Source organism: Siphateles boraxobius, unplaced genomic scaffold (assembly GCF_051911475.1).
Source record: "Siphateles boraxobius isolate OS27281-9 unplaced genomic scaffold, OSU_SipBor_1 77, whole genome shotgun sequence".
Classification (NCBI taxonomy): Eukaryota; Metazoa; Chordata; class Actinopteri; order Cypriniformes; family Leuciscidae; genus Siphateles; species Siphateles boraxobius.
The window spans coordinates 13,184,692-13,206,159 of NW_027509205.1; the positions used below are offsets into that span (position 1 = coordinate 13,184,692).

A 21,468-nucleotide genomic window follows, 5' to 3' on the forward strand; every position below is an offset into this window, starting at 1 on the left:
CCTCAAGGTCGCTTTACAAAGTGTAAAAAGGAAACTAAAATAAAGATTTTCTTATATATTTGTAAAAAATATTTAGAAGTTTTTTTTAACATAAAAATATTTAATGTTTTGTAAATGTATCTGAGTCTATAAATCAGTTAATGAATCAATGAAACCTCATGCCCTCAGATCTTTCTCATTCTTTCCCAAACTCAATCTGGTGCACCTCTCTTCTCCCCCACCCTTTCCCCTGTCAGCCCAGTGAGAATGTGCTGGGTTACTGCTGGAGCCGTAGGCTGCACGTAGGCCTCTTTACGTGATCTGAAGTCTTACCCCCCTATGACAGATGGGCCTGCTGATAATGATGCTGAGAATACCCCCCCATGCCCCCCCACACCCCAAATTTTTTTTTGCTGTTGTCATGGTGAGTAAGGAGGGGGACCATGGGACGTATGGAGGAGGCCAGGGGTGCTTATTAATGCATTTACACTTAGTGGACACCAGGCCTGTAGAAAGTGTGAAAAGCTTTCAGAGCTTTATTTGAAAAGACTCGTAAACATATGAGCACTTGGAGCCTGTCAGCAGTGGCTTTTAATGCGTTTAACTGCAGACTGCATAATGTTAGTGAATATTGATGATAGGACATTTTATGGTGTATTTAATCTGTTACTTTTCTGAGAGAGTGTTGATTAATTATTTACACTCTCTTTCTCATGCATAATGGTTGATGATATCTGTTTATTATTATATGACGTTTAAAAAAACGTTGCTGGCTTTTGTTATCAGCTTCATGTTGAATGAAATCAGAGGGCTAATCTAGTAGTTTTGTGTGTGGAAAATGTCTACGGGGAGGGAAGACTGAAACCCACTCTCTCTCTCTCCTTCATACACATGCACACGGCCCCATTACAATGACAATGGCTGACCACACTTTAGGGCGGAGCTTAGAGTGTGATTTCCAGGCCACTGAGCAAGGCTCCCTAAATGAGCTTTGTGTGTGTGTGAGTGTGTGTGTGTGTGTGTGTGTGTGTGTGGTGGAGGGCTTTTTGGCACAGCTGTCACCCTGGAGGGTGATATCAGGCAAGCCCAGCTAGTCTCCTTTTTTTAACAATCTTGTGAGAAAAAAATGGGGGAAGGGATGGAGAGAAGAAACAACATAAGTTTAGATGAGATAACAGCAAACCAAATTATGACTGAATAAGTGATATTGGACACAGTGAACAACATTAGTAAACAAAACAAATAGCAATTTAAGCATTTAACTGTGTTTATTTTTGGGTGTACATTTACAAAACGCTTGCAAGTTTTCTTGTATTATGCAATAAAGATCTTATCCATTTATTTTTCTATCTACCAATCAACATAGTTTACAATTGCTTTACAAAGTTTAAAAAGGAAAGTTTTAAATTAGAAGAATTTTTTTCTAGTTTTAGTAACAACTTTTGTAAATCATACCTTAATATTTGGATTCAAGTCATAAAGCTCTTATTTTGCATATCTTTTCTGTTGCATATACTGAATATTGAATATTATATATAATGAAGAAAAACTAATGATTTCAAATAAATTCAACAAAAATTAAAAAACTTGTTTAAACGGCACAGACAAAATATGAAACTATGCATTGCTTGTCTTGACATGTGAAATGTAATCTTCTATGGTAAGTCTGTTTTGACTGGCTGCGCAATATTATTGTATTGTGAAAAGACAAAGGCCTTTGATTGCTGTGTACTAAAACCTCAAAACTTCAATAAGAACTTTCACTTTCAGAAAACTTTGCTCACTACTAACACATCAAAGACAACAGCTTGCATTTTGTGGTCAGTTCTTTCACACAACAGATATGCTGTTAATCTCTGGGAAAATCAGCTTAGCAGCTGTCCTAAAGTATAGGTTTTCTTGTCTTAGTGAGAGAATAAGACAAAAAGTAGCTGAAAGAACAGGAGACAAGCTCTTTTCACACCATCCCTCCTGCTCTCTCTCGCTCTCTTTTTCTCACACTACTGAGACAATCTCCCCTCATCCAGAGACTCTGCTCCACCTGTTCCTGTGCCCCACAATTGCCCTCACTAATTATTCACATTCTGGACACAAAAGTCTAGATTGGGGATCTTGACTCACATATGATGGATACCCTCATAGCTGAGCGCAAAGTCCCGAAAAGTTGCTCTATTTAAATGTAGTCTAAGCCATTATGTAATTCTGTGTCATCAGGCCCTTAAATTTAATTATCCAACTGGTGCTAATGGTATTTTGAGAGGGTCTGCTCAATTAGTGATCCAATACAAATGGCCCTCACACTTTCTCGCTAAAATATCCACAGTAATTAAGATGCCACCTGTGCCCAGTGATCGAAACACAGTAGCCATGGCACTAAGAGGTATGCTTGGAAATTATGGGCTAGTCAGCAACTCCCTCCCTCCCTCCCTCCCTCCCTCCCTTCCTTTCAGGCCGAAAGTGGGGCTGACTAGACATCTGTATGCAAATAATCTAAATAGTATAGAAAGTACATACATCGGAAGGGGGGTGAGGCTGATTTCCCCGGCACTACAAAGACTAAATTGGTGGATATTGTGAGCATGCACAGCTGACTGGCTGGTTTGGAAATTCCTTTTCAAATATCCATACTCCGTCGCCATCTGCAACTTTTCAGATAATAGTGATTCATTGTAATCACTGGGTAGGCTTATCACAAAAGGTTAAGAAGCAATTATACATTCACATTTAGCAATCATATGTGAAATATTGGGGGCATTTACATGTATTCTATTATTACTTTTTTCCTCCCTTTCATGTATATTTCTATTTTTTTATAATTCATTTTTATATATTTATATTTTTTTATTTATGTTTGATTTTTTTTTATATTTTCCTTTGGATTCCATCTTTATTGTAATCTAACTAAATGAAAGAATGTTAAATGCGAGTGCAACTTATTTTGCATCTCCTTTAGTCTTTTAAAAATGACCAAATGCACCCTCTACATCTCTACCATTCAAATGGTTGGGATCGTTAAGATTTTTTCTTTTCTTTCCTTCAGAAATCTTTCTAATATGCTGATTTGGTGCTCAAGAAACATTTCGTAATATTATAAATGTTGAAAAAGGTTGTGCTGCTTCCATTCTGTGGAAACCGTGATACTCTACATTTAAAAGTTTAGTGTTATGGTATGTGGGAAGATGAACCCAATCGCAGACAGTATGCAATTAACACGGTTTTATTCAGACAAAACAAAACCCACAATCGGGCAAAACAAGGCTGGTAGGCTAAAACAAAAACTAACAACACTAGACTAAGACTTGACATAACTAGACAAATAACTAACAACAGCAACAAGATCAGGATTTTACAAGACAGAGTTCTTCACAAGGTACTCACAGGACGGTCTACACACAGGTATTGTATCACAGGATACACACACTGAGAATCACAATGAACCGGCACAAGACAGCAAACACAAGGGGATTAAATAGGGGAACACTAATGACGAGGACAGGTGAAGCCGACTATCAAGGACACTAAGGCAGAATCATGACAGAACCCCCGCCTTAAGGAGCGGCTTCCAGACGCTCCTCAAGGGGACATTAAACACGGGACATGACCGACTGTGACAAAGACACAAACCAACAATACATGACAAAAACTAACAAAGGCAGACAAGAAAATACAACGACAGGGTTGGGATTGAACAATAAAAACAACAAACATGGCAGAGGAGGTGGAGGAATAACAGAGTTCATGGGGGGTGGTCCAGGTTGGATGGGTGTGCTGGGGGTCTTAGGTCTACGGGACGAGGGCTGAGGATGAGGAATCCGGGCAGACTTGGATGGGGACACATGAGGCACAGTCTTGGGGGAAACAGTCTTAGGTGATGTGGTGACAGGGGTGACCGGGGAAACGCACAGGGGTACAGAGGGCGAAGAAACAGGAAACCAGACCTGGGGAATTGCAGGGGACACAACAGGACACATGACTGGGGGTGTTGCAGGCGGCTGAGGAGCAGGCGGCTGAGGAGCAGAGAGAGGAATGGAGCTCGCAGAACTAGACTAGGAAGTAGAGCTTCTCCTATCTGATTCTGGGTTAGCGTTTTCTGCAGCCGACTCAGGGACAGCAATCTGTGCAGCCGACTCGAGGACAGCAATCCCAGCAGCCGACTCGAGGACAGCAATCCGTGCAGCCGACTCGGGGACAGCAGTCCGTGCAGCCGACTCGGGGACAGCAATCCGTGCAGCCGACTCGGGGACAGCAACCCGTGCACTCTCCGACGCTGACTCGGGACTTGAAGACAAGACAGGTTTGGAAGGAACTTCTAGGATCTTGACAAGACTTGACAAATAATTAGATAAAGCCTCAGCGGCAATGACAACAGGCATCCTTTGACGAGCTGATACCGATTGCAGGACTGCTTCTGCAGCTTGATCGGCCGCAGCTCTCACAGCAGGGGGCTCCGGAACAGCTCTCGCAGCAGCAGCGGGCTCCGGAACAGCGCTCGCAGCAGCAGCGGGCTCCGGAACAGCGCTCGCAGCAGCAGCGGGCTCCGGAACAGCGCTCGCAGCAGCAGCGGGCTCCGGAACAGCGCTCGCAGCAGCAGCGGGCTCCGGAACAGCGCTCGCAGCAGCAGCGGGCTCCGGAACAGCGCTCGCAGCAGCAGCGGACTGTGGAACAGACAGAGACAGAGGATTGGAGACTCCCTTCCTTCTCTTCTTTCTCCTTGGCCGTGGAGCAGATGCCATTGTTGGACTATTGACTGGTTGGGGAAGCTCAACAGGAGCTGTGACTGGGGCATGGAGGACAGTCTCAGACAGGGCTATTTCCCAATCTTACCCCAAGTATAATTTTGAGATACTATAACTTTACAAATTCTAGTAAAATTCTAATTTATTTGACAAATTTCCACAAATCCCTCATTAACAAATAGACACAAAAACTTTGATATTAAACATAAGACATTGTCACAGATCACTATTTTCCAGAGACACCAAATTAGATCAATTAACCTCAAAACTTGTTTCGACTGACTAAATCCCACAAAAAATTTCATATTTAAATGAAATGACAAAATTAAAAATAGCATAGCCATTCATCTAAAGTGCTGAGATGATATTTTGTGCTATCTATGGTCAGGGGAAACAATTAAGAATGGGGGGAAGGTCATCTTGCCCTAGGGGGCATCTTACATTAACCTACCCTACACAAGGAGCAAGTGACCTTTTTTTAATACTACTTATCAGAAACAAACTTTAATTGTAAATTTCCCAAACTGGACACCAGAAAATCTGAAAAGACCTGTCAGCACATCAGAAAGTAAATACTTCTGGGTTGCATTACGATTGGACGCAGTGAATCAGAGTCACTTTGGGACAACCACACCGGTCAATGCTTGACCTTTGACCCATAGAAATGCTTGATACACAGGGGCCGTGACCTTTGTTGATCGCTTTATTTCGGAGAGCAGGTGTTGTAGAAGAGATGACCCTAGAGATTGCCAGGGCAGGGTCACTGAGGGTCAGCTCTTATTTACTAGTTGTGACATGGCGCACGTGCCACTTCCCCAAGAGAGCAAGAAATCAAGCCAGCACTGTTGGCAATTCTCCTCGCGCTCTGTAAAGTACTGAACTGTAAAAAAAAACAATCAGGTTGAGCCTAAGCTCATACTCCTACGATAATGCGCTTCCCTATGTCCCTGCACAGGACATGCACAGATACATAAACACCCTAAACTAACGAGATAAGAAGCCCTGGTGGCTGAAATCTGGCTCTGCTCACTGTGGGCAGAGAATGAGAGGCGCAGATCTGCAGAGGAGACCACCCGAGGTAAACTCATTAAGAGTCCAATAAAAACCTTCTGTCGGGACGGCAGGACTCCCACAGATACTCCAGTGACAATACCATCAACAACAAGAGCAAAGAAAAGAGAAACCCACAGACAAAAGAGCCCTCTAATTAGCAGAGCACTTCCAAGTGACATATGCTCCTGGAATCGGGAGTAAGGGATAAGGGAAAAGTAGGAATAGAAGAGAGTGAAGAGGAACTGCCTCGGGCGTGTAGACAGCAGGGCCTGTGAATGACTCCAGTGCCATAAAGGCAGCACAAAAGCACCCGAAAGCCTATCAACTGTAGCGCCACACTGAGATAAGCAACGCATCGGCCTGTGGTCATTCTTTCTTTTGTCTGCTCAATGGGTGCCGGGACGACAGTCATAATGGACTCAATAGGGAGGAGTGGTGATAATGTGTGCTTTGTTTTTACGTTGACATTCCTTACGATTAAATGAAAGAAGATTAAATATTGAATACTGAATAATGCTGACGAATAATTCTCAGTGTATTTGAGGGAAACTCTCTGTCCTCTAGTGCTCTGTGACATCAGATAACCTCTCTTGACACAATCCCCGGGGAATCTTTGATTCATGGATGACATTTCATCACAACATGCATTGACAGAACTGCAGAGTCAGACATAAGTTACACTGTGGTTCACACATCCACACACATATAATGATCAAACAAATTCATGTAAATATTGTACAGTTCACTGTAACCAAGATAGAACCAAATACAATGAGAAGATTTTTGTATTGTGTTAAATAAATTACACTGGATGTGTGTGATTAAAAAAAAACAATTTGCAGAGATAATAATTGTACGTCTCTCTCACTGCATGTACTAATTATACCTGACCAGATTGTTGCCAAGCAACATGGAAATTACATGCCTGAACTGTATCATGTAGATATTGTGAATGTTGCCTTTATATGAGATATATACAGTGCCTTGCGAAAGTATTTGTACACCTTCATTATTTCCACATTTTGTTGCAGCCTTATGCTAAGTGTCTACATTCCTCACCCCACAATGACAAAGAAAAAACAGATGTGACAACTTTTTGCAAATTTATTGAAAAAGGAAAAACTGAAAAATTACTTTGCATAAGTATTTGTACCCTTAACTCAGGACTTAGTTAAAGCATCTTTACAGCCTCATTGTCTTTCTGGGTATGATGCGACAAGCTTTGCACATCTGCCGAATTTCCTGCCATTCTTCTGTCCAGATCCTCTCAAGCTCTGTCAGGTTGAATGGGGACCATCGGTGGACAGGTATTTTCAGGTTTCTCCAGAGATGTTATATTGGGTTCAAGCCCAGGCTCTGGCTGGCCCACTCAAGGTCATTCATTCAGAGTTGTCCATAAGCCCCTTTTGCATCGTCTTTCTGCCCAGTCCGAGGTTCTGAATGCACTACATCAGGTTTTCATGAAGGATATCTCTGTATTTTGCTGCATGATGCTGCCACCACCTTGCTTTACCATTGGGATGGTATTGTGCAGGTGATGAGCAGTGCATGACACTTGGAACTGAGGTTCATCAGACCAGAAACTCTTGTTCCTCACAGTCTGAGAGAGTCCTTTAGGTGATGTTTTACGAATTCTAAGTGGGTTTTCGTGTGTCTTAAGAGGCTTGAGTCTAGCCAGTCTGCTATAAAGCCCAGATTGGTGGAGGGTTGAAGTGATGCTTATCCTTCTGTAAATTTCTCACATCTCCATATATGATCATGGAGCTCAACTAGAGTAACCATCGGCTTCTTGGACATAACCAAGGCCCTTCTTAATTGATTGCTCAGTTTGGCCAGGAGGTCAGCTCTAAGAAGAGTCCTGGTTGTTCCAAACATCTTCCATTAAGGATTTTTGATGCTACATGCTTCTGCGAACCTTCAATGCAGAAGTCATTTGTTTGTTGTCTTCCCCAGATCTCTGTCTGGACACAAACCTGTCTCTGAGATCTACAGGCAGTTCTTTTGACTTTGATCTGATGTGCATTTTCAGCTGCTAGACGATTTATTGAGAGGTGTGTGCCTTTCCAAATTGAATTTGCCACAGGTAACTCCAATCAAAGTGTAGAAACATTTAAAAGATGATTCAGAGAAATTGGAATAGGGCTACTCCTAAACTGAACTATTTCAAGTATCCCAGAATACGTACGAATACTTATGCAATGTAATTATTTCAGTTTTTTATTTTTAAGAAATCTGCAAAGTTATCACAAATCATTTTTTCTTTTTTGTAATTATTGTGTATGGAGTGAATTTTGATGTGGAAAAAGTAATTTAAAGCAGTTTAGCATAAGGCTGCAACATAAAATGTGAAAAGATAAAGGGATATGAACACTTTTGCAAGGCAGTGTATATACATTAAAGGAGACAACATAATGTGTTATACTGAATGTGGCATATGACCTCTCGATTTAAGATTCCTCTTTGACCTGACATTGCTTAGATATAACCTTGCAGATACAGTTTGCTGAGGTCATGTGTATCTCCTAAAGCATAGTGCATTCAGTGTATGAACATTTCCAGTTGCTTTGCTAGATTTTCAGCTGTTTAAGTGCTTATATTTGCATGATTATATCAAGTGAACAAACAGAGAGACAGAAAGAGGCTCTTTTTACTGTTCCAAATTTGTGCACAATGCAGTGCTCTACAAAATGTGTTAAAAAGGTTACTGGAAATCACATCCAATTTTTTTACAGATTTTACAATAGACATGTACAGTGGGATCTAAAATAAATAAGTAAAATAAAAAAGCTTTATGACGTAAAAATAATACGAAATGTTTATGTTTCTCACAGCGTTTAAATAATGCTAATTGTGAGTGTTTACAATCTTGAGTGACATTGAACATGGCTCTCTAACGCCACCTCTTGATACTTCTTGAGACTCTGTTTTTTTAATATCCTGCCGTCTGCTGGAAATATGCAGAGAATATCACTAAAATGTTTGTCAAAAAGCTTGAAAATCACGTCTCAGCTTGAGTATGCATTTATGTGTTTGTTCGTTTGAATTTCCTTTATGTTTTAATGTGCACTTTGGTGAAAGTCAGTCTCTTCTATGAACTGACCTGAGCAACCTCAGTTATGCAATGATCCTCTCATCTTTTAAATCTTCTGATAGCTAGAGAAAGGGAAAAACACCCTCCTCCTCATTGGTTTGAACTTTTATCTCCTCTCTCACTCATACTTATTTCCTCTCCCATACAATGCCTTTCATCTTATCCACAGTCTGAAACTGTTTGTCTGCATTATTTGTCCAATGATTTGTCTAGTGTCATCCTCGGTCATTGTTCACATTCTGTTTAGAAGTAGCCTATCTCTGCTTCCTTTGTTCTCTGAATGCTGGCAGACAAGTATTATGCCTCTGCCAGCCTGGAATATACAACAACAGAATACAAACAACAAGGTATAACAACAGATTTGATCCTTGTGGACCTAAAATTTCTACATTTAGCTTGGAAAAGGCTAAATGCATTATCAAATAGGGATTATAGAAAGGATGAAGCATCTCCATTAGTTCTGTCTTTGTTATTGGTCATCGATAAGAGCATCGTGAGCTGAGCTTGTTCCCCAGGCAACAGACTGAATGACAATATTTATCTTCATTAGTTCAGAGGCCATGATCACATTCATTATGCAAAGAACATGCTAAACCCTGCCTTTCATCTGGGGAAATTAATGGCTACAACTGTGTTGATTTGGATTTGAGTTTCCAGGGCCGAGTGAGAGTCAGAGCAGGACCCTGTGACAGCAGACAAACTCAATGTGCTTTTGGATTCTTCAGGCTGCAGAGATGATTAACATCTTCATTCATGCATACAAACATTATAAGCAATTGAATATTCTACATTGAGATCTTATTGCCTTATCACTCTCAATTTTAAACATTAGACTCCTTCAGAAAATTGTCCATCATTCTGTTTGTTTGAAAACATTTTCATTCAACCATTGTCGTCTGTTATGTTGTCATTTAGCTTTTATCATTTAGGACTTTAGCTCAAAATTAATACATTTAAATAAATCTTTAAATAAGGAATATATATATATATATATATATATATATATATATATATATACACATATATATACATATATATATATATATACATATATATATATACACACACATATATAGCTTGCAAACTTTTGTTGTTTTCAAACATTCAGTTTATTGAATTTTTCTCCTGAGAAAAGACCCCAATAATCTCACGTTTCTCCTCTAGAGTTTCAACAGTCTTAAACTGTATGCAGATTTGCCAAGATATTAAAGTCTGCAAGTCAGACTTCAGAGAAATCAGAGAAATCAATACGATTTGTGATCAAATTAATTTTTACTTTAGTGCTTCTATTTTATATTTTGGTTTTTATCGTTTAAAGGGATTTTTTTCTTTGAGTGCAATACATAAGCATAAAGGGAGAGAGTAAGAGATTAGATGTTTTGCTTTCAATTAATAGACTGCATATGAAGTTCTGTGTGCACATTTATGCTTTGTGCTTTTTTTAATGAGTTTTTAGTCATTTGCAGAGACCGATAAAGATAATACAGTTTTATACAATCATGGCTATAATATCAGCAGTTATGATTAGATTTTTTGAACAGTGGTGTCTCATTCTTAAAATATTGTGGCTGCAGTCATGGTGTTCTGCATTTATGTTTATGTAATACTATGTAGATTTATAGTTAAATTATAAATTTCAAGTCAATACATTTTGCACTGCCGGGAGGAAAACATTAGAGGACATTAAGCTACAACCTTGGCTGTCTAGCTGTTTGTAAACATTATTAAACACATAAAACAGTAAGGGCTGGTAATCAGAAATATTTATTGAAGAAGAGGGCTTATGAGTTTAGATTAGTAAGCCTTATGTTTTCTGGACATAAGGGAACAGTGAGACTACCCTAAACCAAATCCAGTTTACCTTGAAAGGCTATACTGGCCCTTTGCACTCTGTAATAAGACTCAAGATGTAAAAAGCTTAGAAATCTTCTACTTGATGTAATAATGCACTGACACTCTCAATACAAATGAACCCTACAGCCAGCTGGAAAACATCTGCATAATAAATGTGCTAATTGCGACACCACTGTTGCAAATCCATGTGGTCGGTTTATAGACTGAGGGTACATATGGCTTTTGCTAAAGAAATAAGGGGAGAAAAATAAAGAGACATTTTTAATGCTTCCACTTCCTGCCATTACTGTAAATTGGCTCAGCACTCATTTATCCATTAGCAAAGGGGTGCTAACACACTGCTATTATCGGCCAGAAATCATTTCAAATCCCACAGGGTGGAAGAATTTTTAAAGGCTGAAACAAAAATTCAAACAACAGAAAAGGCCTTAAAAAGCCTTATTTGATGAGTCATTCATGAAATAAGAGAAAGAATCTTCAATAAAGATTTGCAAAAAAGCATCCTGGCTTTAATGGCAAGGGCCAACGAACAGGACTGTAAAAGACAAGTGCGAAAAATAAAAGCTGCTTGAGCCCTAGTGGTTATAGAGTGTCACGGAGTCACCAGATCAGTACGCTCCACCCACTCGTTCACTCTTCCCGGAATTCTGATTCACTGCACCTGCACATCCTCATCAGCACAATCTATAAAGAGGCACTTCTCCTTCACTTCCTTGTCTGGTCTCGTCCTTAAATACACTTACAGACTTTACCCTGATACCCACCTACCCACCTACCCACCCACCTACCTACCTACCTACCTACCTACCTACCTACCTACCTACCTACCTACCTACCTACCTACCAACCAACCACAAGGATTCCTTAACTGAACTCCATCTTCTATCATCCGTCATCTGTCTTCCACCTTCAGCCTGCCGTATCCTCTTTGACCACCTGCAATCAAGAAACCAAGATTAACACTCAGCTAAGTTCATCATTCAACTCTGATTCTCTGCCTCACACTCCCCAGTCTCCATTGCTGTCCCACTCCATGCCTCTGCTCAATAAAGACCTTGTTTATATTACTTACATGTCTGCTTCCTTCTGTTACGTGACAGAAGGCCAGACCATATGCAGAGTCCCACGGAGACTGCAGCAGATCGCCCACCAATCCGTTTGCTGATCTGGTTCACGCAGTTCGTCTTTACCTTCAACCTTCCACGTCTGACAATCCACCTGCGGTTCCTGCTGATCTGATTCAAGCCACACGTCAATCACTCCTGCACCCAGCACTTGCTGCTTCGTCTGCTGCCTCTGCTAGTCCTATGGCCCGACCTGCGACATTCACTGGAGAGGCCGAGATTTGCAGCGGGTTCCACAGTGCTCCCTGTATTTTGAGATTCAGTCCCACCAGTTCACCACCGATTGCGCCAGGGTAGCATTTGTCATCTCGCTGCTGTCTGGACGCGCCCTACAGTGGGCTCAATCACTCTGGCAATCCAATGCCTCAATCATCACTATCAGCTTTCTTCAGTCACTTTAAAGAAGTGTTTGGTATCGGAACTATCTGTTCACGACCAATTATTCAACTTACACCAAGCCCATAATTCTGTTATAGCCTACGCTCTCTAGTTCTGCACTCTAGCTGCCGCTAGTGGCTGGAATGAGACTGCATTGTTCACCGCCTTTTGAAAAGGACTCAACCGTCACTTATCCATCAACTGATGGTTGTTTATGACGATGCAAATTGGTATTGAGAACTTCATCCAAAAGACCATGACCGTCTGTCCAGTTCGACCACCACTCCCAGTGGTGAGTAATATTCAACCTCAAATAAACTCTTTATCCCGTAACACTGTACATGTCTTAACCCCCCGCATTTGTGTCTTTAGCACAAACTCTCATCAACTTCTCATCTCCACCCAACTTCTCCAAAAACTAAATGTCCGTAAGAAACGCTGCTCTCAGGATTTGAGGATTCACACCATCCAAGGGAAGCCGCTGGGTCGTGGTCGGTACTTCTCTCCCACACTGACGCTCCACATTGGATGCCTGCATACTGAGGAGATCACGTTCATGGTGCTGGAAGGATCCACTTCAGACCTCATCCTGGGAAGCCTGTGGATGTCACAATATCAACTGGAACACCGGGGAAGTATTGCAATGGAGTGATGCCTGTTTCCAATCCTGTCTCTCCTCTGTCCAATAATCTTTAAAGTCTAGTTCTCTTTCCCTCACCACTCCGGAACCTCCATCACTCTCACTCATTTCTACCACCGTTGAGAGCCCGGAGGTGGATCACAAGGTGGAGCTTCCTCCAGAATACCGGGCGTTCCAGGATGTCTTCAGTAAGCGGTTGGCAACCCAACTACCACCACATCGGCCATGGGACTGTGCAGTTGACTTACTACCTGGGGCTACTCTGCCCAAATGCAGAGTACATCAACTGTCCATCCCGAAGCAGAAGGCCATGGAGGAGTATATCCAGGAGGCACTTCAGCAACGATTCATCAGACCATCTACATCCCATGCGACTTCAAGCTGCGTCCTTGTTAAAAAGGACGAAGGCTTGAGGCCATGCATCGACTACTGTCACCTCAACTTCCAGATTGTGAAGTACAGCTATCCACTTCCTCTAATCCTAGCAGCTTTTGATCAGCTGCGGAGCGCGTACAACCTCATTCGTATACGCCGAGGTGATGAGTGGTAAACTACATTCGTTACCCTGTCAGGACACTACGATTATAGGGTCATGCCGTATGGCCTGTCCAACTCACCTTCTGTCTTCCAGGGCTATATGAATGAGGTGTTCCAGGAATTCCTCCAATGATTCGTCATGGTCTATATAGACGACATCCTCATTTATTCCCGGAACCTGGCCGAACATCGCCTCCACGTGACGCAGGTCCTAGAGATGCTCCGCCATCACCATCTCTACCTTCAGCTGAAGAAGTGCGAGTTCCATACCACCTCCATCTAGTTCCTGGGGTATGTCATCGATCAACATGGCATCCAGATGGACCAGAGGAAGGTGGATACCATCTGGAACTTGCCTCAACCCACTACCATCAAGGAGCTCCAACACTTTCTAGGATTTGCACACTTCTACAGACGGATTATTCACAACTGACCTCTTCACTCAGGGGCCGGCCCAAGTCTCTGTCCTTAACCCTGTCAGCATCTTTCAACAATTCAAGGAGGCCTTCCAAACTGCTCCGATCCTGCTCCACCCAAATCCAGATCTCTCGTTCGTCGCCGAGGTTAACGCCTCATCTATCGGGGTCGGAGCGGTCCTCTCTCAGCGGCAGGGTGATCCTCCTAGACTCCATCCATGTGCCTTCTATTCTAAGAAGCTGTCCCCGGCGGAGTTGAATCTGCGGGAAGCTAAGAGATTGAACCTACATCAAGCCCAGTGGGCTTTATTCTACACCAGGTTCGATTTCACCGTCTCATATCGACCTGGGAATAAGAACTGTAGGGCAGATACCTTATCACGTCTTATCAACCTGATCCTGGCCCTGGATGAGCAAATTACCCAGGCTACTCGCTCCAACCCTGCTCCGCCGGGAGGTCCAGAAGGGCTCCTCTACATTCCACCCACCTGTCGCCTGCCCCTTCTGGACTCCGCTCATACATCTCCGGGCTCTGGACACCCACCGGGGTTCCCTCATTTCTTTTACACGTTTTAGCTGTGGTTGTTAATACACACATCTTCACTCATAAGAATGGTATGGAAATGGAACAGTTCAGGCAGCTTGTGATGAGACACACCTTGAGTGTTCTCAAATTCCAACATGGAGCATATGGTCGAGCTGTCTGGCCCTGCATCACTCAACCTACTTTTCTTTTGTGCAGTGCTTTTCCTCTCTCCTTGGAAAGGACACTGTGTCCTATTTTGCAAGCTCGCATAGAGGTATTTGCTTTTATCACTCGGAAAAAGTTTTTCCAGCTTTATATATATATATAAAGTTTTGAACCAATCTGAAAGTATAATAAAAATGAAAATATAAAATTGAAATAAAAGCATCTGGACCTAAGATATCTTCAATGTTTATGGTGGATCCTAGAGAATATACTCGTCCCTGATCTGCACTTTCAGAATTGATTTAAAACAAATTATCATGGATAATTCTGTTTTATTTATTTCCTTATTTAACTTTTTGCTACGGTTCTCTTTAGGTCTCTCAGAAATCCCTTTCAGGCACAAAAAAATTGTTAAAAACTGTAATTTCTGTACTTTTTAGCACATTAAATGGTCAATGAAATCAATATTTGTGACCTCAGCATTTGTGGGTGTTTTTTTAATTTAATTTTTTTACCGACCTTAGCACTGAACCTTGAAGGAATAGTTCACCCAAAAATGTACATTTTTGTCATAATTTACTAACCCTCATGTCATTCCAAACAGGACATAAAAGAAGATATTTTGAAGAATATTGGAAACCAATTGACATTAGAGCCAACTGATGCACATAAAAAAACAAAAAACCTTGTTTCACAGAAGAAAGTCATATGTTTGGAACGACATGAGGGTAAGTAAATAGTAGTAGTATACTTTATTGTCCTCGAAAGGAAATTTGTTGTGGACTGCATGTTGCTGCATATACATATAAAAAGAACAGAAACAATAAGTTTAAGACATTGCAAATTAAAAATTAATTTTAATTAAAATTAAAATGAATGATGATATAATTTTAATTAATGAGGGAACTATCCCTTTAACTTTAAACTTGTGGCTCTCAAACGTAAAACTTGATTCCAGATATAACCAAATAAATGTAGCTTCCATCTAATCTCAGCATAGATGTACCTGATTAGCATCAGCTGGCATGAGATCACAGGCCACACTTTCTGTGATTCAAAAGGACAGCAGAAGAACTCAAACCAAATGCCATCTAGAAGCGTCTAGGGGAAGTGAAGCTGAGAGAATATTTAACACAGATCAAAGCTCTTCTGACTGACACAAAAGAGAGTATCACATCTATCGAGCACAATCATTACTGGCATTTCTGAGTATCCTGTGCAGTGTTTACATCACCGAGGAGAGATGATTAGAAAAAGAGAGTGTGATGAGGTGTGTCTTGTTCCTTTACAAAATGCCCCTGATGCTTCATTTGTCCTCTGTTTTTGTTTATGCTTGGTTCACATTTAATATAAATGAGTGTGGACACATTAAAGCACAAATGCTGTTAGTTTTGACAGTGTCTATATGGTCTAAAAAATGAATGTCCAAAAACCTATTGAAGGTCATACAAGTTTGGTAAAAAACACAGTGGGTAAATACTACAGATTATAAATCAAATATATATATATGTATATATGTATATATGTATATATGTATATATGTATATATGTATATATGTATATATGTATATATGTATATATGTATATATATATACATATATACATATATACATATATATATAAAATTATTTTATTTTTTTTCATTAATCCATTTTTTAATTTTTTCCCATCAATCCATCATTAAAACATATTTGGGTTAATGCTGAAAGGCTGCTATACTAAAATTGTCAAAAACATTAAACTATTAACCACAAAACATGTAAGTGTAACTTGATATTTTATGCTTAACTTGTGATAGTATTTTGTTTTTGTGGCACTGTGCATGGCACTATAAATGCCTTGCAGTCTTGAATATATGTTTGCAATTTATTGATTACTTTATCAGGATACTTATTTTTAATTATTAGATTCACATTCTACAGTCCCGAAAAAAAATTCCTCCTCATGAAGCAATGTCTCTCTTTTTTTTTAAAAAATAGCACATTGGAACACATTTGTGTCACAGTTTCATTTAATTTTTTATTTGAAACGCTTTTACAAATCTTTTGAAAAGATAACTGTAGTTCCATTAAGACATCTTGATTACTTTATCTTTTAAATGGTGATGAATTACCCTTCCCCTAAGCAGCTCTGAAAGTTCACCCACACCCATTTTATAAGTCAAATCAATCTTCAAGCCAGGAGTCATGACAATCTGTTTTCAATATTGGCAACCTTTCCCTTTCAATCGATCATCCCACACTCTATTTGCTTATTTTGGCCTCACAGTGAAAGTTCAAAATGCTCATTATGCCCAAAACCCATTTTACTCCTACTCACTCCTATTCATTTATATTTGAATGTCTAATTTTTTTAGATTTAAGGTAAATCGGAGAGTTCCTGAGACTTGCACCGCTGTCACATGACTAAAGCCACTTTTTTATGTGTTACTTTGATTGATATCTTGTAATGGCTATATCAGAACATATATGCATCCACTCAGAGAGAACATAATGGCATCTGATTTACGGGGAGAAAGCTACTTTAAATCACACGTCTTACGTGTTTTTTCTTAATTTTATAGAATGAACCTGAAAATATGCTATGGATCACTATGCTACATATCAATAATATGTGATTTCTGAAAGCCCCATATGTGCATAAAGGAAGACTAGAGGATATAACTTTTTTAATATTTAAATCAACCACAAACACTTTACCTTGACAGCCACGAATATCTTTTGAAAGTATTGACGTCAGCAGTGGTTAATACTGACACAATTAATTACTCTAATTAAAAAAATCTTAAATAAACTCTACAATGTCACACTATGCTTCACATCTTGCTCAAAAATATAAATAGACAGGTTATATGACTCTAATTTCATTCTTCAGAAAACGCAATGAAGAAATTGTGAATCATTCATTATCTAAAATCATGGTACAAATAACATTGTTAACATGTATTAAATTATAAAACATTCAATTACGTCCATATCAAATCAGTTAGTATCTGCATATATCCTGATGATTAAAGCTCCAGCAGAGGAATGTGGTGTTAGAGAACAATATAACAATAGAACAATTTCAATCAATTCATCTGCATAAGAGGATTGTAAGTTGACTTGTAAATCACTATGGCAACAATTATGTTAAAAATAGCCTTAAAATGAGGCCTGAACATACTGACATTTCAGCCCCTTCAGGAAACCGGTTGCAGGCAAGTATCCACTTGCATCATTATAGGTCTACTTCTTTAATGCACTAATAATGCACCCTGCAAAGGGTCACTGGGCCTACTTATTTTTTTACTTTTGTATGTCTGAACATAACACACGCAAACACATTAAATTCATTTTAAATGAATAGTTCACCCAAAAATGAAAATTCTGTCAAAGCATCCGCTGCGTAGCTATCTATAGAGGGACAGAAAGCTTTCAGGTTCCATGAAAAAGATCTCCATTTGTGTTCCGAAGATGACCAAAAGTCTTACGGGTTTGGAACGACATGAAGGTGAGCAAATAATTACAGAATTTGTTATTTTTTACTGAACTATCCCTTTAAACAAGCTGTACCACCTGTGTCTATTGATTTATTTGCTAGTTTATAATTGCAAATTATTTGTATGTAATTAATATTCCTTTATAGGCCTATTATTATTATATTTCTATTTTCGTTTACTTTATTATACTAGTTTACTTATTTTTAAGTTCTGACTGTACGTTTAACACTGGCTCTTTTAACTCTCAAAGTATTACAACAAGAACAATTCATTATACGACAGTAGTAGTCATTTGTTTTAGACTAACTGGATAAAAAACGTATTGTGTTTCCTGCCGGACAATACAGGATGAAAATGATATGTGAGAGACTGTTGGAGGTTTGTCTTACATCATATTGCGTAAAATCGCGCGTAAACGCGTTGCGCTCTGCCATTTACCACAAAGTGTCCATGGAATACCAATAGAGCAGACCAGCAGAATATCCTGTATGTCTGGATCTGTCAGGTAAGATGACTTCCATTCATTTTCTATTTCGAGACATTATAAATAAAATCTTATTTGGTTTTTAATGCACACCTAACTAGTACAACTACGAATAGATGCAAAATATAGTTTAGTTAAGAATTTAATTGTTTATGTAATAATCAAACTGAGACAATTACATACATTTAGTACTGTGCAGAATAAAAGAATTGCAACATTGCGTGTAATTTTTCTTTTGTAAGTTTAAAGTTTTACTTTTTACTATAGGTTTTGATTCTAATAGAATTTAAAGATACCATGGACAACAAAACAATGCAATCTTCATGCAACCTGACCAGTCTGGATTATAACCAAACCAACTGTACTACTCCAATGTGGATTTACCCTGACTTCTACATCTGGCTCCCGGTTATTTACTCTGGCATCTGCGCCGTGGGACTCACGGGCAACACCGCTGTCATTTACGTGATCTTAAAGGCGCCTAAAATGAAAACCGTCACCAACTTATTCATTTTGAATTTGGCCATTGCCGACGACCTTTTCACGTTGGTGTTGCCCATCAATATCGCCGAGCACCTGTTAAACTACTGGCCGTTTGGAGAGGTTTTATGCAAAGTAATCCTGTCCGTAGACCACTACAACATCTTCTCCAGCATCCTTTTCTTGACTGTGATGAGTGCAGACCGCTACCTGGTCGTGGTGTCCACTTTGCGCTCCAAACGGATGCCCCACCGGACCTACAGGTTAGCCAAGACGGTCAGCCTGAGCGTTTGGGTTCTAGTCATTCTCATCGTGATGCCCTTCACCGTTTTCGCCGGTGTTTACGTGAGTCCCGACGACGCTGAGAGCCGAACGAGCTGCGTTTTGAGTTTCCCGAGCCCTGAGAGTTTCTGGTTCAAAGCCAGTCGGATCTACACGCTGGTCCTCGGGTTTGTCATCCCCGTATCGACCATTTGCATCCTCTATAGCGTGATGCTCTACAAGCTGAGACGCACGCGACTCAACTCCAGCGGCAAGGCTCTGAACAAAGCCAAGAAACGAGTCACAATGATGGTCTTCGTCGTGCTTGCCGTTTGCTTGTTCTGTTGGACTCCCTTCCACCTGAGTACAGTGGTCGCCCTCACCTCAGACTTGCCAACTACTCCGTTGGTTATAGGTATCTCTTATTTTATCACAGGACTGAGTTATGCCAACTCGTGTCTCAATCCGTTCCTTTACGCGTTCTTAGACAACAGTTTCAGAAAGGCGTTTAAGAAAATGCTGGAGTGCTGAACCCTTTTTTGTACCCTCACACAACTCCATCAATTCGGTCCAAGTGCCCATAGCAACGTCATAAATGTGTTTTTTAACGCAAAAGTCAAAACGCACTTACTTTAAAACAATTAACCTGACTCATAAAGTAGCTAGGTTTCTGCGCTGTAACGTGTTTTCATAAGTGTCCAGTTTCAACATTATTTTCCACATCAGTAATTAATGGTGGAGCAGAAAATTAAGTGGTGCAGAAGAGCAGATTTACTGTGACTTTGGAATCACTTAATTTGTCTATTTTAGTTGTTTTGTTTTTTTGTTTAGTGTTTAATTAACACAAAATTGTAAAACTGGTCTTGAAGTGTAAGTAAATATTTATGAACAGTACATGAATGCTCATATGTGTAAATATAGCCTATTATTATATTTATCTCTTTTGTAAATTACGTTTAAAAGCTTGAAAATAAAACTGTGGCGCCTTCGGTGGTTCTTCAATCCTTCTGCTTTTGTTCGATGTTGGTGATTAATAAATGTGCATAATAAATGTGCATGAAGAGTTGCACAGTTCCGTACGTTCATTTTTCCCCGATTGTGTTTTTCGAGTGAATGAAGTTGGAATGAAAACTTTTCAAATTGTATGTAAGGACACAATTTTTAATATTTCAGTATCTCCCCTTTAATTTAACAAGTGAACCAGTGACGGAATAAGATAATTGAAAACTGCTGTTCCGTAATACCTAATATCACCAGAAGAGGGCAGGGTAATATCATGTTGTCTTTTTCTTAATTTCACATGAAACACATTCTCTTAATTAGGAAGATACTGGTGCAATTTAATTATAATTATAGCTCTAAGACATGTATGAGCACTATATACAATAATATCTTATATTATATTACACCATTTCACATTATATCTTATATTATTTGTTAATCTGAATCATATTAATCTATTTTAGGCGGAAGAAAAAGTTCTTTATACTGATGTTAGTATACATTCACAAAACAAGTATAAACCTAAAAAGTGTTAAAATCAGAATAAGTAGCAGCCATGATTAAATTCTGCATTGCTGCAACCGAGATTAACAACTATAGCTAGAAGCTTATTGATCTCATTCAAGTTTAACAGAACACCTTAAAAATAATGGAGATTAAAATGTTATTTCAGAGATCTTAAAGACACTTATGTGAAATGGCCTTTCTTTCTCTGTCAGATAAAGTGTCTTACTGAACATGCTATGCTGATTCATTTTAATCATTACTTCTCATTTGTGTTATTGAGCGTGTGACAATTTCCCTCTGGTCTCCTCTTCTTAAATCTATAATGATTGCTGCATTCCATGCGGAACTCTTAAGGACGGGCTTTTGTTGAGCATTCAGGTCACTGGTATTGTGAATTTCATTATCTCAGACTTTCTAAATGTTTCTATTAGCCATTACTCCTCATTCAATTGCACTGGAGGGCATTTAAAGGCGATGTAATGGTGATTCTTATACACAGGGGTAACGTTGTGTTTGTCTAAACACATACAGAATCTATTTTGAGAGCAAAAGATATTTATCCAGCATGTATGTTTCTGTTTTGAACCCAAATACCATTAAAAACTCACATGCTTCAAGGCACAAACATAGCCTATATATACTGGCTTGGTGACGGAAGAGGCATTTCAAATGAACAATTCACAGTGTCCATTTCACATTACTCGTTTTTATATTTTTTGTTTCTCTTCCACCTGTCACCACATTGCCTCTCGCC

At 39.6% G+C, this 21,468-nt stretch overlaps 1 protein-coding gene across 1 annotated transcript; it reads left to right on the forward strand.

Moving 5' to 3' along the window:
* Positions 1 to 15,221: 15,221 nt before the first annotated feature.
* On the forward strand, positions 15,222 to 19,736 carry LOC143725680 (neuropeptides B/W receptor type 2). The gene is made up of 2 exons (XM_077218307.1): positions 15,222 to 15,227; positions 18,732 to 19,736. Exons 1-2 carry the CDS (start codon positions 15,222 to 15,224, stop codon positions 19,734 to 19,736), a joined length of 1,011 nt encoding a protein of 336 aa, XP_077074422.1.
* The last annotated feature ends 1,732 nt before the right edge of the window (positions 19,737 to 21,468 follow it).